Genomic DNA, 15623 nt, shown 5'->3' with positions numbered 1-15623 from the left:
GGAATCTGTGGCCATGCACTCCAAGGTCTCTCTGTTCCTCTATACTTCTCAGTATTCTACTATTTATTGTGTATTCCCTTGCCCGGTTAGCCCTCCTGCTTTACCTCACACTTCTCTGGATTAAATTCCACTTGTCACTTTTCTTCTCACCTGATCAGTCCATTGATATCTTCCTGCAGTTTACAGCTTTCTTTCTCACTATCAACCACACAGCCAATTTTTGTAACATGTGCAAACTTCTTAATTATGCCCCCTACATTGCAGTCTACATTGAAAATCTGCAAAAGGATGTAGACAAGCTAAGTGAGTGGGCAAAAATTTGGCAGATGGATTATAATGTCGGAAAGTGTGAGGTCATGCACTTTGTCAGAAAAAAAATCAAAGAGCAAGTTATTATTTAAATGAAGAAAGATTGCAAAGTGCCGCAGTACAGTGGGACCTGGGGGTACTTGTGCATGAAACACAAAAGGATATTATGCAGATACAGCAAGTAATCAGCAAGGCCAATGGTCTCTTGGCCTTTACTGCAAAGGGGATGGAGTATAAAAGCCGGGAAGTCTTGCTACAGCTATATAAGGTATTGATGAGGCCACACCTGGAATACTGCGTGCAGTTTTGGTTTCCATAGTTACGAAAGGATATATTTACTTTGGAGGCAGTGCAGAGAAGGTTCACTAGGCTGATTCCGGGGATGAGGGGGTTGACTTACGAGGAAAGGTGGAATAGATTGGGCCTCTGCTCATTGGAATTCAGAAGAATGAGAGGTGATCTTATCGAAATAGGATTATGAGGGGGCTTGACAAGGTGGATGCAGAGAGGATGTTTCCACTGATGGGGGAGACTAGAACTAGAGGGCATGATCTTAGAATAAGGGGTCGCCCACTTAAAACAGAGCTGAGGAGAAATTTCTTCTCCGAGTTGTAAATCTGTGGAATTCGCTGCTTCAGAGAGCTGTGGAAGCTGGGATATTGAATAAATTTAAGACAGAAATAGAGTGTTTCTTAAACAATATGGGGATAAGGGATTATGGGGAGCGGGCGGGGAAGTGGAGTTGAATCCATGATCAGATCAGCCATGATCTTATTGAATGGCGGAGCAGGCTCGAGGGGCCGTTTGGCCTACTCCTGTTCCTATTTCTTATATTCTTATGTAAATTACTGAGGTATACCACAAAAAGCAAGAGACCTGGTAACGAGCCATGCGGAGTCCCACTGGAAACAGCCTTCCAGTCACATAAACACCCAATCATTATCCTTTGTTTCCTGCCACTGAGCCAATTTTGGATCCAACTTGCCACTTTTCCTTGGGATCCCATGGGCGTTTACTTTTCTGACCAGTCTGCTATGTGGGATCTTGCCAAAAGCCTTGTTAAAATCCACTACCCTCATCGACCTTCCTCATTACCTCCTCAAAAAAATTCAATCAAGTTAGACAGACATGAATTTCCATGACAACTGTCCTTGATTAATCCATGCCTTTCTAAATGACGATTAAAACTATCTTTCAGAATTTTTTCCAATAATTTGCCCAGCACTGAGATTAGGCTGACTGGCCTGTAATTACTCAGTCTATCCCTTTCGCCCTTTTTAAAAAGCGGTACAAAGTTAGCAGTCCTCTGGCACCATGCCTGTAGCCAGAGAGGATTGGAAAATGATAGTCAGAGCCACTTGCACTTCCTTCTTATCCCTTTTCTGATCTCAACAGATGACGACATGCTTTCAATTTTTATCCTCTATTACTGTCAATCTGGTATTATTTCTTGGAACGTTTGCTCCAGAAACCATTCCCACTCCCCAAATGTATCTTTAAGCTTGAGCGAATGAAGCTTGAGACATTTCCTGCAAGTGTGATTAATGTAGCTGTGCAAACCATCCAAAAAATCCTAAATCCAGCAAGATTTGCACAATAGAGATCACTATTGTAACACTTCCAAACTTTATCGAATACTATATCCAATATTAAAACATTAACCATGATAAAAGTCTAAACAGCGAGCCTACCTATATACATTTCTTGAATGCTTGTCTTGATGACAGTGAAGTTTTGTGCACCACTATTTCTCTAAAGCGGATGAAAAAAATAATCAATATTTCTATCAAGATGGATGTACTATACTTGGTGGCATCTATACAATTGAATTGCAAGACTGTTGGGGCCACAATAGCTTGCATATGAGGGATCGTGGTGTCTCAGCAATGCTGTCAAGTCAACCTTAGTAGTAGAATGACAAAATACATTCATAGTACTGTAAACAAAAGGATCTATTATAGTTAATTTGTTGCAGTGCCAATATATTTTACATCAGTTACCTATTGAGTCACCATTGATTTGGTTTCTTTCCTCTTCCCTCGGTTCTTGTTTGGCTCTTGATTTTTCTGTAGGAGATTCATGTATCTTTGCTTCAAGAGATGGTGAAGAATATAATTTCTTTAACACCTTTTGTTTAAATGCTGCAGGGGAAAAAAAGTTACAATGATTAAGCACAGTGTGACATGCACATTTATTCAGATCAGAAGCTAACCTTTTCAGTTTGGAAGCCCTTGGATCAGCCTCTAAGCCAATCCAAATGCTAACTACTACACAAAGCAAACCTAGACATAAAAGAGCATTTTCTACATAGCAACGCATCCCAAGGTCTTAAACAGTTGGGTGTCAGAACCAAGCAAAAATAGATTAGAGATGAAAGCCAAGTGGGATTGTTCTAAAAAGGCTTCTCAAGATGCAACTCCAGTGCAGTGTCAAGCTAAATTTTACAAGCTACCAAAGGGTCTATTGGACCTCCTAAGCTCAGGCCTGGAGTGCACACTTGAATATGTTTCACCTTTGCATCTATTATCCATGAGAGGTTCAATGGCAGTACTGATAAAAGAACTCTGAAACCATTCCCCTTCTACAGCAATCCATAAGTCCCATAAAACTAAGCCAGCATCAAGTTTGCTTTTGAAGAAATTGACCAACAGTTCCTATTTGCTCATTACAGTTCATGCAATATTGAATCATTTCTTCTATGAAAAGAAGTGAATAATTATCAAGCTAGAAGAGGCTGAATGAAATAGAGATAGGAGAGAACATTAAATGCTCTATTGAACTCAATGACTGCTATAGCAAAATAAAATGAAATCCTTAGGAAACAATAAATCAATATTAAATAAGAGAGAGGTGATGACTTTTGTGACAGATTTACTTGACCTATTTGGAGTTCAGAAAGTAGATACTGTATAGTCTGTCAGATAATTAAATGAGGCAAGGATGGTTAATGAAGGAATAGACTGTATGTGGTCTGTAGAAGTAGCAGGCTTAATGGGTTAAACAACTATTACCAGAAAAAAAAACTGTCCTTCAGTTGACAGTAACCATAACAAGGAAATAGGAATGATAAATGAACAAGGGGGCAAAACACAAGGGGGGAAATGAGAAAATTAAGATTTCAAGGAAAGAGAAAGTGTGAAGGACAAGCTGCATGGAAGTAGACTGATAAAACAGTGGTGCAGTGAAGTGAATACTGAGTATATCCACATTTTACTTCAGAAGCAAAAGTATGCTCACTTTTTGTCAGCTTGTAGTCAAGTCTATACTTGGTGTACTGAGTCTACTCATGATATTTTGGAGGCTAATCTATTACTGAAGATTAAACATAGCTTAGCTTCATCAACTTACCTTCCACATACATATTGTACACTAGATTTTCATTCATACCTTATCCCCATTATATTATAAGCACAAATAACCTTCCAGAAATACTAGGGGACCGAGGGTCATAAGAACATAAGAATTTGGAACAGGAATAGGCCATCTAGCCCCTCGAGCCTGCTCCGCCACTCTGGCCGTGAACTCAGCTCCACTTACCCGCCCGCTCCCCATAACCCTCAATTCCCTTATTGGTTAAAAATCTATCTATCTGTGATTTGAATACATTCAATGAGCTAGCCTCAACTGCTTCCCTGGGCAGAGAATTCCACAGATTCACAACCCTCTGGGAGAAGAAATTCCTTCTCAACTTGGTTTTAAATTGGCTCCCCTGTATTTTGAGGCTGTGCCCCCTAGTTCTAGTCTCCCCAACCTCTCTGCCTCCATCTTGTCTATCCCTTTCATTATTTTAAATGTTTCTATAAGATCACACCTCATCCTTCTGAACTCGAACGAGTAAAGACCCAGTCTACTCAATCTATCATCATAAGGCAACACCCTCATCTCCGGAATTAGCCTAGTGAATCGTCTCTGTACCCCCTCCAAAGCTAGTATATCCTTCCTTAAGCAAAGTGACCAAAACTGCACGCAGTACTCCAGGTGCGGCCTCACCAATACCTTGTACAGTTGCAGCAGGACCTCCCTGCTTTTGTACTCCATCCCTCTCGCAATGAAGGCCAACATTCCATTCGCCTTCCTGATTACCTGCTGCACCTGCAAACTAACTTTTTGGGATTCATGCACAAGGACCCCCAGGTCCCTCTGCACCGCAGCATGTTGTAATTTCTCCCCATTCAAATAATATTCCCTTTTACTGTTTTTTTTTCCCCCCAAGGTGGATGACCTCACATTTTCTGACATTGTATTCCATCTGCCAAACCTTAGCCCAGTCGCTTAACCTATCGAAATCTCTTTGCAGCCTCTCTGTGTCCTCTACATAATCCGCTTTCCCACTAACCTTTGTGTCATCTGCAAATTTTGTTACACTACACTCTGTCCCCTCTTCCAGGTCATCTATGTATATTGTAAACAGTTGTAGTCCCAGCACCGATTCCTGTGGCACACCACTAACCATCGATTTCCAACCCGACTCTCTGCTTTCTGCTTTCTGTTAGCCAGCCAATTCTCTATCCATGCCAATACATTTCCTCTGACTCCGCGTACCTTTATCCTCTGCAGTAACCTTTTGTGTGGCACCTTATCGAATGCCTTTTGGAAATCTAAATACACCACATCCATCAGTACACCTTTATCCACCATAGAAACATAGAAAATAGGTGCAGGAGTAGGCCATTCGGCCCTTCGAGCCTGCACCGCCATTCAATGAGTTCATGGCTGAACATGCAACTTCAGTACCCCATTCCTGCTTTCTCGCCATAACCCTTGATCCCCCTAATAGTAAGGACTACATCTAACTCCTTTTTGAATATATTTAGTGAATTGGCCTCAACAACTTTCTGTGGTAGAGAATTCCACAGGTTCACCACTCTCTGGGTGAAGAAGTTTCTCCTCATCTCGGTCCTAAATGGCTTACCTCTTATCCTTAGACTGTGACCCCTGGTTCTGGACTTCCCCAACATTGGGAACATTCTTCCTGCATCTAACCTGTCTAAACCCGTCAGAATTTTAAACGTTTCTATGAGATCCCCTCTCATTCTTCTGAACTCCAGTGAATACAAGCCCAGTTGATCCAGTCTTTCTTGATATGTCAGTCCTGCCATCCCGGGAATCAGTCTGGTGAACCTTCGCTGCACTCCCTCAATAGCAAGAATGTCCTTCCTCAAGTTAGGAGACCAAAACTGTACACAACACTCCAGGTGTGGCCTCATCAAGGCCCTGTACAACTGTAACAACACCTCCCTGCCCCTGTACTCAAATCCCCTCGCTATGAAGGCCAACATGCCATTTGCTTTCTTAACCGCCTGCTGTACCTGCATGCCAACCTTCAATGACTGATGTACCATGACACCCAGGTCTTGTTGCACCTCCCTTTTTCCTAATCTGTCACCATTCAGATAATAGTCTGTCTCTCTGTTTTTACCACCAAAGTGGATAACCTCACATTTATCCATATTATACTTCATCTGCCATGCATTTGCCCACTCACCTAACCTATCCAAGTCACTCTGCAGCCTCATAGCATTCTCCTCGCAGCTCACACTGCCACCCAACTTAGTGTCATCCGCAAATTTGGAGATACTACATTTAATCCCCTCGTCTAAATCATTAATGTACAATGTAAACAGCTGGGGCCCCAGCACGGAACCTTGCGGTACCCCACTAGTAACTGCCTGCCATTCTGAAAAGTACCCATTTACTCCTACTCTTTGCTTCCTGTCTGCCAACCAGTTCTCAATCCACGTCAGCACACTACCCCCAATCCCATGTGCTTTAACTTTGCACATTAATCTCTTGTGTGGGACCTTGTCAAAAGCCTTCTGAAAGTCCAAATATACCACATCAACTGGTTCTCCCTTGTCCACTCTACTGGGAACATCCTCAAAAAATTCCAGAAGAGGTACGTCCGATTTTTTAGTGGCCCAAATGCGGCAAAAACAAAATCCAAGTTTCGCCGTAATTAACTTTGAATTTGGAGCAGCGCAGATTGGCCTTAAGCTTTGTGGGTGGAGCTTAAGGCCTGCACCTAAAATTGATGTTGCTCGGGTAACAAGGGACGCTCAGAAGGGCTGAGGTTGGAAACTGAAGCCGCTGCCACCCCGAGCCGAAAAAACACCGTAGCGGCCCACCCGTATATTATCTGACTTACCATGAGCAACCCACAGGATTCGTAACACGTAAACTTCTCTTTCTTTCCCCCACCCCGCCACCCACCACCCACCCCCGCCCCCCCCCGCCCGTCCCTCCTTATTTTCTCTCCTCCTCTTCGTAAGGCTCTGGATCAGTTAGTATGAATGCACAAACACCATCCATTCTCCACTGCCTTGACCAGGTTAGATAGTTAATCTCAGCCAAAGAGGTAATGTGGGCCGGTGCAGAGTCCATTCGGCCTGGGATAGCAGCGGGTCCTTTCGGCCCGGGATAGGTGCAAGCCTGTGTGGAGTCCTTTCGACTCAGGATGGCAGTGGGCCGGCCCATACCTATCCCGGGCCGAAAGGACTCCACACTGGCCTGCTGCAATCCCAGGCCAAAATGACCCACCCCGCCACCTACCTGCCCTGCCTTCAGCACTGCTGAAAAATGGAGTCTTCTCTCCGCCGATTTTATCTTCTCTGCGCCAATTTCCTTAAGTGTAGGGAAGGTTTTTCACAAGGGTGCAGTGCGCGTTTTAGAAAAAAAATCGTACTTGGCCAAACTCGCTTAAATAGCCAGAAGTAGCGCACAAGGCAGGTTCCACCCCCAGTGACGTGAAAAAAAATCGGACATACTTACTTTAGAACGACGCAGAAACTTTGGCCAAGTTTGCAGATTATTGTCTGCTGCAAAAAAAAGCTGTGTACGCCAAAGAACAGTGCTCGTTATATTCTCAAAGAATTACAGTAAATTAGTTAAAAACATGATTTACCCTTCATGAATCCATGTCGAGTGAGAAGGAGGAACTGAAGGAAATGCTTATTAGTCAGGAAATTGTGTTCGGGAAATTGATGGGATTGAAGGCCGATAAATCCCCAGGGCCTGATCGTCTGCATCCCAGAGTACTTAAGGAAGTGGCCCTAGAAATAGTGGATGCATTGGTGGTCATTTTCCAATAGTCTATCGACTCTGGATCAGTTCCTATGAACTGGAGGGTAGCTAATGTAACACCACTTTTTAAAAAAGGAGGGAGAGAAAACAGGGAATTATAGACCGGTTGACCTGACATCAGTAGTAGGGAAAATGTTGGAATCAATTATTAAAGATGAAATAGCAGTGCATTTGGAAAGCAGTGACAGGATCGGTCCAAGTCAGCATGGATTTATGAAAGGGAAATCATGCTTGACAAATCTAGAATTTTTTAAGGATGTAACTAGTAGAGTGGACAAAGGAGAACCAGTGGATGTGGTGTATTTGGACTTTCAAAAGGCTTTTGACAAGGTCCCACACAAGAGATTGGTGTGCAAAATTAAAGCACATGGTATTGGGGGTAATGTATTGACGTGGATAGAGAACTGGTTGGCAGACAGGAAGCAGAGAGTCGGGATAAACAGGTCCTTTTCAGAATGGCAGGCAGTGACTAGTGGGGTACCGCAGGGCTCAGTGCTGGGACCCCAGCTATTTACAATATACATCAATGATTTAGATGAAGGAATTGAGTGTAATATCTCCAAGTTTGCAGATGACACTAAGCTGGGTGGTGGTGTGAGCTGTGAGGAGGACGCCAAGAGGCTGCAGGGTGACATGGACAGGTTAGGCGAGTGGGCAAATGCATGGCAGATGCAGTATAATGTGGATAAATGTGAGGTTATCCACTTCGGTGGCAAAAACATGAAGGCAGTTTATTATCTGAATGGCGGCAGATTGGTAAAAGGGGAGGTGCAACAAGACCTGGGAGTCACGATACATCAGTCATTGAAAGTTGGCATGCAGGTACAGCAGGCAGTGAAGGCGGCAAATGGCATGTTGGCTTTCATAGCTAGGGTATTTGAGTATAGGAGCAGGTAGGTATTACTGCAGTTGTACAGGGCCTTGGTGAGGCCTCACCTGAAATAGTGTGTTCAGTTTTGGTCTCCTAATCTGAGGAAGGACGTTCTTGCTGTTGAGGGAGTGCAGCGAAGTTTCACCAGACTGATTCCCGGGATGGCAGGACTGACATATGAGGAGAGACTGGATCGACTGGGCCTGTATTCACTGGAGTTTAGATGAATGAGAGGGGATCTCATAGAAACATATAAAATTCTGACGGGACTGGACAGGTTAGATGCAGGAAGAATGTTCCCGATGTTGGGGGAGTCTAGAACCAGGGGTCACAGTCTAAGGATAAGGGATAAGCCATTTAGGACTGAGAAGAGGAGAAACTTCTTCACCCAGAGAGTGGTGAACCTGTGGAATTCTCTACCACAGAGAGTTGTTAATGCCAGTTCATTAGATATATTCAAGAGAGAGTTAGATATTGCCTTTACGGCTGAAGGGATCATGAGGTATTGAGAGAAAGCAGGAAAGGGGTACTGAGGTGAATGATCAGCCATGATCTTATTGAATGGTGGTGCAGTCTCGAAGGGCCAAATGGCCCACTCCTGCACCTATTTTCTATGTTTCTATTCTCATTTATATATATTCCATCGCACCACAGATATTTACAGCACAGGCCATTCTCTTCATTGCATCTATGCCAGCTCTTTGCTATCGTAATCCCAAACTAATTCAATTGTCCCACTCGCTCTTCATTGCCCTGCTTTTTTTTCTTTTAAATATTTATACGGCAAGATCTGATAGAGGAGCTCAAAATGATTAGGTAAATTAGGAAAATAAATTTCACTGGTTGGTAACTAGAGGGCATAAATTGTAAATCATTAAAAAAAAGTGTTTTTTTTAGAAACAGTCGAGGAAACAAATTCATAATTGCTTTAACGAGGAAGTGGATATATATTTGAAAAGGAAAACAAAATAAAAGGGCATGATGAAAGAGCAATGGCAAGGGAATGGGACTCTGTGGAAAGTTCTTTCAGAGAGCAGGCACATAAAATGGGTTCAATGACTTCCATCAGTGTTACAAAATTTTAAAATGTCTAGATACCATTCCTTTGGTAATTTAATGGAGGTGTTAAAATAGTTCAATACCTGAATTATAATAGCGACCAAAAGAATATCATTCAAATAGATTTAGCATTTGTGTACTCAGTCAATAATGCAACCCAGACTCAGAAATGTTTGTGTCTTTACAAGAGATAAGAGTTTAAAAAAATACATTGTGTTGTTAATAATGGATGCTACAATATACATAATTCAACTTTAAACTCGTTCTCTCTCTCCAGCTTACATTAGTATATTCTCACATATGAAATAATATACACATACTTGGAAAAAGTGCATCAACCAAAGTGTTAAAAAAAAATCAATTTTCTGGGGGAAAGCAAGCCCCTAAATTTCCACCCATAAAGGCATATAGTTAATGTACAGTATACCCACTTCTAGAATTGCCACAACACAACTGTTTATAAAGAACCCAAAGGATTGAGGAGAAATATATCACAACTTAAACATTGACAAATTTACTGAGGTTGGCCCTGTGCCTACACTACAAAATGAATGAACTATAAACAGAAAATGCTATAAGTACTCAGCGGGTTTGGCAGCATCTGCGGAGAAAGAAACGGAGTTAACATTCCTGGTCGATGACCTGAATGAACAAATTGGCTGTGGAGTCCTTGAGACATCTCGATGACACGAAAGGTGCTCTAGCAATACAAGGTCTTTCGTCCCACAAGAATATGATAAAATGCTGGAAATGCTCAGCGGGTCAGGCAGCATCTGCGGCGAGAAACAGTTAACGTTTCAGTTCTGACGAAAGATCATCGACCTGAAATGTTAACTCGGTTTCCCTCTCTGCAGATGCTGCCTGACCTGCTGAGTGTTATCAGCATTTTCCCTTTCATTTCCGATTTCCAGCATCCACAGTATTTTGCTTTTTAGATATATGTATACACACACTCAGGCCAATAGTGCAGCCACTCTGAGCACCTGGACAGCCCTCCCCACCCACCCACAGTTACTGCCCTCTCTTCACTTCCTGCTCGCCCAGCTCTTCAAGCTTTGGGCAAAATGTTAATAGCTCCCCATCCACCCTTTCCTTCAACCACTGTCTGTCCCACCTGTGACAGAGACTGTAATTCCCATATTGGACTGTTCAGTCACCTGAGAACTCACTTTTAGAGTGGAAGCAAGTCTTCCTCGATTTCGAGGGACTGTCTATGCAGAGTATTTTGCTTTTTAGATATATATGTATATAAACACACACTCAGGCCAATAGTACAGTCACTCTGAGCACCAGAGAAACAGTTTTTTCTCCACAGATGCTGCCTGACCTGCTGAGTGTTTCCAGCAGTTTTGTGATTGTATTCAGATTTCCAGCATCCCGCAGCGTTTTACTTCTTGTGTGAATGACTTCAAACGAGCTCCAGAGTCAAAGGTAGAGGCTGCAGGAAGCGCAGGGCAGAGCTTGGAGGGTGGCGTGGGAGTTGCCGTGTCGGGAGTTGGACTCTTGCTCCAGCCCTGGCCTGGCCAGGCCTCTCCTCTTCACAGCTGCCCAACGGCTTTCGCTCGGGGTTGCCAGTCGCCTTTTTTTGTTTCTTGATTCCGATTTTGCAGGGTCGGGAAATTAACTCCCACTCCGGGTTTTCGAGTGATGGGGAAGGTGTGTAAACCCTGGGCCCACTGACTCATGGCCGCTGCCAATCCGAAGTGGGGCAAGTGCACACATGCCAGCCCGAAGCCGAAGCCGAAGCCGAAGCCGCTGCCATCGCCATCCCCTTACCCTGCTTGCGATCCACCATCGCATCGCATGCGCCACCGGGCGCTTTCAGCCCATTCAATTCAAATCACCAGTTCAACCGACAGCGACCAGCCCACAGCACGCGCCACGTCAATCACGAGAAAGGGGCGTGAGGGGAATTGCCATCTTCTAATTGGCTGGTCGGGGCCGGTGGTCCCGCCTTCCGGCTGGGCGAGGAGGAGGAGAAACAAGCCTCACCGGCGCTACGCATGCGCGTTGGTGGCTCGGCCTGACGGACCTTCTCGGGATGGCGGCCCATGTGGCAAAAATGCCTCATTACGCACGCGCGCGCGTTCGCGGCGGTGTTGATGTTTGTGCGGTGCATGCGCGGCGCGGGCGTGCCGGAGACCGGAGCGAGCGAGAGTGTGGGCGCGCGCGGGTAAAGAGCAGCAGCAAAATCAAAGTCCGGCTGAGAATCGCCAGGGTGGCAGCGGATCGGGCGCACCGTCCCTCGGCAGTGTCATGCACTGGGCGCTGAAAGGGGGAAAAATACCATGTCAGCGTGGAAGAAGGTAAACGTGGTGGCTCTTGTTTATGCATGTGCTGCTCACTCACTCTCTCACTCACTCGGGGTGGGTTGGTCTCCCAGAGGCTGATTACAGGGCAAAGGCACCACTCGCCGAGCACCTGGCAGTTATGGTGCTAAGCTGAGACTTGGGGCGGGCGGGGGGTTGTTGGCGCTGTGAGCAGAGCAGGAGTTTCCATTGCTGCCGGTGTGTTTATATTATTCTCTCGCTCTCTTCCCCCATCACCTCCCAAGTTGTTGGGGCGGCAGGAGATTGACTGCTCGCCTCCCCGCTCCAGGTGCGCCGAGGGCGGAGCTCAGCAGCAGATGAGCAGCCTCCGGGGCGGAGCAACTGGAGAAAGTCGTGTGTGAACATGTTTTCAGGGCTAGGACAAGGCAAGACAAGAGCGGTGGGAGAAGTTGCAGTGGAGCCTCTGAGGGCAGGACGAACCGACTAAACTTGAGAGCAAGCTGGAGAGGAGCGTGTTGGAGTGGGAGGACACAGGGGACGAGCAGTTTGCTGAGAGGGAGGGGTAGAAGACATTGGAGGATTGGCAGCAGAAAGAAGGAGGGAGGACAATAAAGGCATGGTATTGATTGAGGGATAGTCTTGAGTGAGGGCTGAAGACTGAACACATCAATAAGGTGGCAGAGTGCAATGGCATATGCCATCTGCTCGAGTGCACTAACTTGGTGTGGCCTTGTCAAATGCTGTGACTGGCATTGAGGGTAGATCATATTGACGCATGGATTGAAAGCCTGTTTTGAGCTTCCTCACTAAGGATTGCTGGCTTCCCAAGGATGGCGTGCTCTCATATTTATGTCCTAGCAGAAGTAGAGTTTGAGCAGGGAACGACCAGCTAAGGTATTAATGTAAAGTGTATGGGCGTGTTACCATCAGCACAGGGTTGCTGGCTCAAAACAAAATGCTGTGCATTCAAGGGCAGAAAAGAGCCTATTTGCACAGCAGAGGGCAGTCTTGCTTGATCAGGGATTGAACACATTAGTACAGGGGCATGACCCATGGGTATTACCAGTCAAACACATTAGCACAGGATAGACCAAAGGACAGTAGAGCGCAGGAGCTCGGGCAGAGCAGGAATTATTTTGCTGGAGGAACTGCTGCATCAATTTGTTGCAGTGGAATTTGACATTGATGAACTGGCCCAGCCATCACTCCATTACATCAACCGGCCACTGGTTAGCATCCAGATTCCATACAACAGTTACCTTGCTTGAAACCCAAAAGAAAATGCAAATTTATCCATTCATCCCATTTTATGATATTTTGCCTGGATACAAATGTAGATATGAGATGTTATCAGCTTTCCCAATATTATTGGCACTCTTTAAAATTGGGTGATTGAAACATAATATTTAAAATTCCATTCACTTACACAGTTCCCCTTTCTGATTTCTGACAACATATCCTGCCATTGTCCTGAAACAGTCATGTACTGGTGTATAATCTGGAAAAGAATTTTTAAAGTTGCTAATGACCCATTCTGGAATTGCTGCTTGGATGTAGTGTGTTGCTCTGAAGATTGGAAGTAGGGCAGCAAAATGATTGCAGCATCATTGAAAACTACTGAAATGTGAATGTTCTGCACAATCAAAGATCTCGCAAGGGAAATTACCCAAAGATTAACAACTTTAAAATTCTGTTTCTCTTCATTAACCTCTAGTGTAGTTGGAAGTTTCAAGGATGAAAAATAGTTATGAGGGGTAAATGTGCTCAACACCAAATATCTATTTACATGTAAATTATGCCCTTGTAATACTATTAAGAATAATGCACAAAGATATAACTACCCCTTTGAGGATAACAGCATTGAGATGTTAAAACTATTTTGACACCATTAAACAATAGATAACATGATTTCTAACACTAAAGGAAATACTGTTTTTAGTAGAGAGGAAAAATTCTGATAGAAGGATTTGGATATACTAAATCGCAAAAGGAAATCTCAAAAAGTTTATAACTGAAACGTAAACATTGTAAAGCATGAAATATGAAAAGCGATTTTATTCATTAAACTCACCCTCTTCCAGATTAACTCTTATGGTTTAGGATGAACCTCAATTAGACTGGATCCCCCTAAGTATTCACTATTCTCAATAATGTAAATGCATATTTTCATTGCAGTTAAAGCTTTATTTTGTATATTTTATTTACACCGAAATAATGCTGTCAAAAGTCACAGTAGCACACTGGAGTTTCCAGCTCATACTAATTGTTCCTGACTCGCATACCTTCAGATTATGCTGAAGCAGTCCTAGGCCACTCATGGACTGTGCTGGTAATGTATATCATTAGATTAGTCTGTGTGCCAACAAAAATCTGAAATAGTGAACCTTTATGGAGTGGCGGGGAGAAATTACTTGCAAAATCGAGGATATCCTCTAGCAGGAATTTTCTTTTTTTTTCTTCAATCGTAATTATATCTGGGAAAATATTTTACATTAAAAAAACCTTTTAGTAATCATTTTGAAAAACATTTAAATTAAATTGATTTCAGTTGTACTTTTTGAGTATTCTTCAAATAAAAAGTGACAGTGAAAACTTAAATTCATTGTATTAAACCGTACATTGTCTTAGCACTGAGTAGTGGTAACTTACCTGTCTTAAGACCTCACAAAGCACAAAGCTAAATAGATTGAATAGTTAATCTGAAACGGTCTGTTTATTGTTAAGACACTGCTGATGAATACGTTAGTTTATGTCACATTGTGTGGCTTTCAGTTTTCAAAATAATCGTTTCATTTATTGGTGTAAAAGAAGGCAGGGTTCTTTTTTGCAGAAAAGATTTACAAGTATGATGCCAGATCTGAGAGGTTTTAACTTTCTGGAAAGATTGAACAGGCTGAGGCTCTTTTCTCTAGAAAAAAGAAGCCTGAGAAGTGACCAAATAGAGATCTTTAAAATTATGAACAGGTTTGATAGGGTAGATGAGAGATGTTTCCACTTGTGGGAGAATCTAAAACTAGGTCATAAATATAAGATGGACACTAATAAGAAATTCAGGAGAAACTTCTTTACCCAGAGAGTGGTTAGAATCTGGAACTTGCTACCACATGGAGTGGTTAAGGCAAATCGAATTGATGCATTTAAGGGGAAGCGAGATAAGTACATGAGGGAGAAAGGACTAGAAGGATATTCTAGCATCTGCAGTATTTTGCTTTTGTAGAAGGATATGCTGATTGGGTTCGATGAAGGGGGTGGGGGAAGGCTTGTGTGGAGCATAAACACCAGCACAGACCAACTGGGCTGAATGCCTTGCTTCTGTGCTGTAAATTCTATGTAGTAGAGGACTGATGTCTGAAGCAGCTGTTGAACATTATCCTCGACATCAGTTCTTAGTCTTGGCAGCTCTGGATTGAGGTTGGTGAACAGAATTTGAAGAAGGACACCTGTAGAGGGAGAAATCTGGTGATCACAGATTTGGTGACCAAGGCAAAAAGACCATTAAGAAAACTGTGCTAAGCATGATAGAGAAAATACGTAACTAGAATGAAGGGATGTGCAGGCAAGTGAAAGAACTAAAGTCTTGTGACAGATTGTGACAAAAATTGGTCTGTGCTTTAGATGTGAGAAGTTAAGACCAGGACCATGAAAATGGTCCAGTGTGAAAGAAAATCCATTGCTTCTTGAACCATGTGTATCTACACATCACACTATATCCCCTATGCTGACCATATATCTTGTTAACATGGTGGAACAATATATTGGGTTAAATATGCTTTGTACTGGTGGAAGAAATATTGAGCAAATGTTAGCAGATTTACAAAAGTGAGAAAGAGAAATTGGTAGTACAGCTACCCTGAGATATTTGCTTAGTTTGTTTTGGCGAGTTGTCGAGCAGACTAGGTAGAGGCTGCAGGATCAGATGTGGGGATGCTGGATGCAAAAGAAGACAATTTAATGAAAAAGGGTTTAAAATACTATATAATGCATAAAGATATGTTTTTATTTCTGTTTGGGAAAAGTGGACGTTGACGTGGTTA

The 15623-nt window shown here is 43.3% G+C and overlaps 1 protein-coding gene across 1 annotated transcript in view; it reads right to left on the bottom strand.

Annotated features, from left to right (window-relative positions):
- The window catches only part of LOC139266581 (uncharacterized), an 88161-nt gene extending 76949 nt beyond the window's left edge, over positions 1-11212 (bottom strand). The window contains exons 1-2 of the mRNA XM_070884176.1: positions 11096-11212; positions 2310-2450 (exon numbers count right to left, since the gene is read on the bottom strand). Coding sequence (XP_070740277.1) covers positions 2310-2450; positions 11096-11114 — 160 coding nt within the window. The 5' untranslated portion in view covers positions 11115-11212. The remainder of the gene's footprint in view (positions 1-2309; positions 2451-11095) is intronic.
- Between the last annotated feature and the right edge of the window lie 4411 nt (positions 11213-15623).

This window comes from Pristiophorus japonicus, chromosome 7 (genome assembly GCF_044704955.1).
Source record: "Pristiophorus japonicus isolate sPriJap1 chromosome 7, sPriJap1.hap1, whole genome shotgun sequence".
Lineage (NCBI taxonomy): Eukaryota > Metazoa > Chordata > Chondrichthyes > Pristiophoridae > Pristiophorus > Pristiophorus japonicus.
Note: the sequence above shows the minus strand (reverse complement) of the source record. Positions and strands in the feature narration are given on the sequence as shown.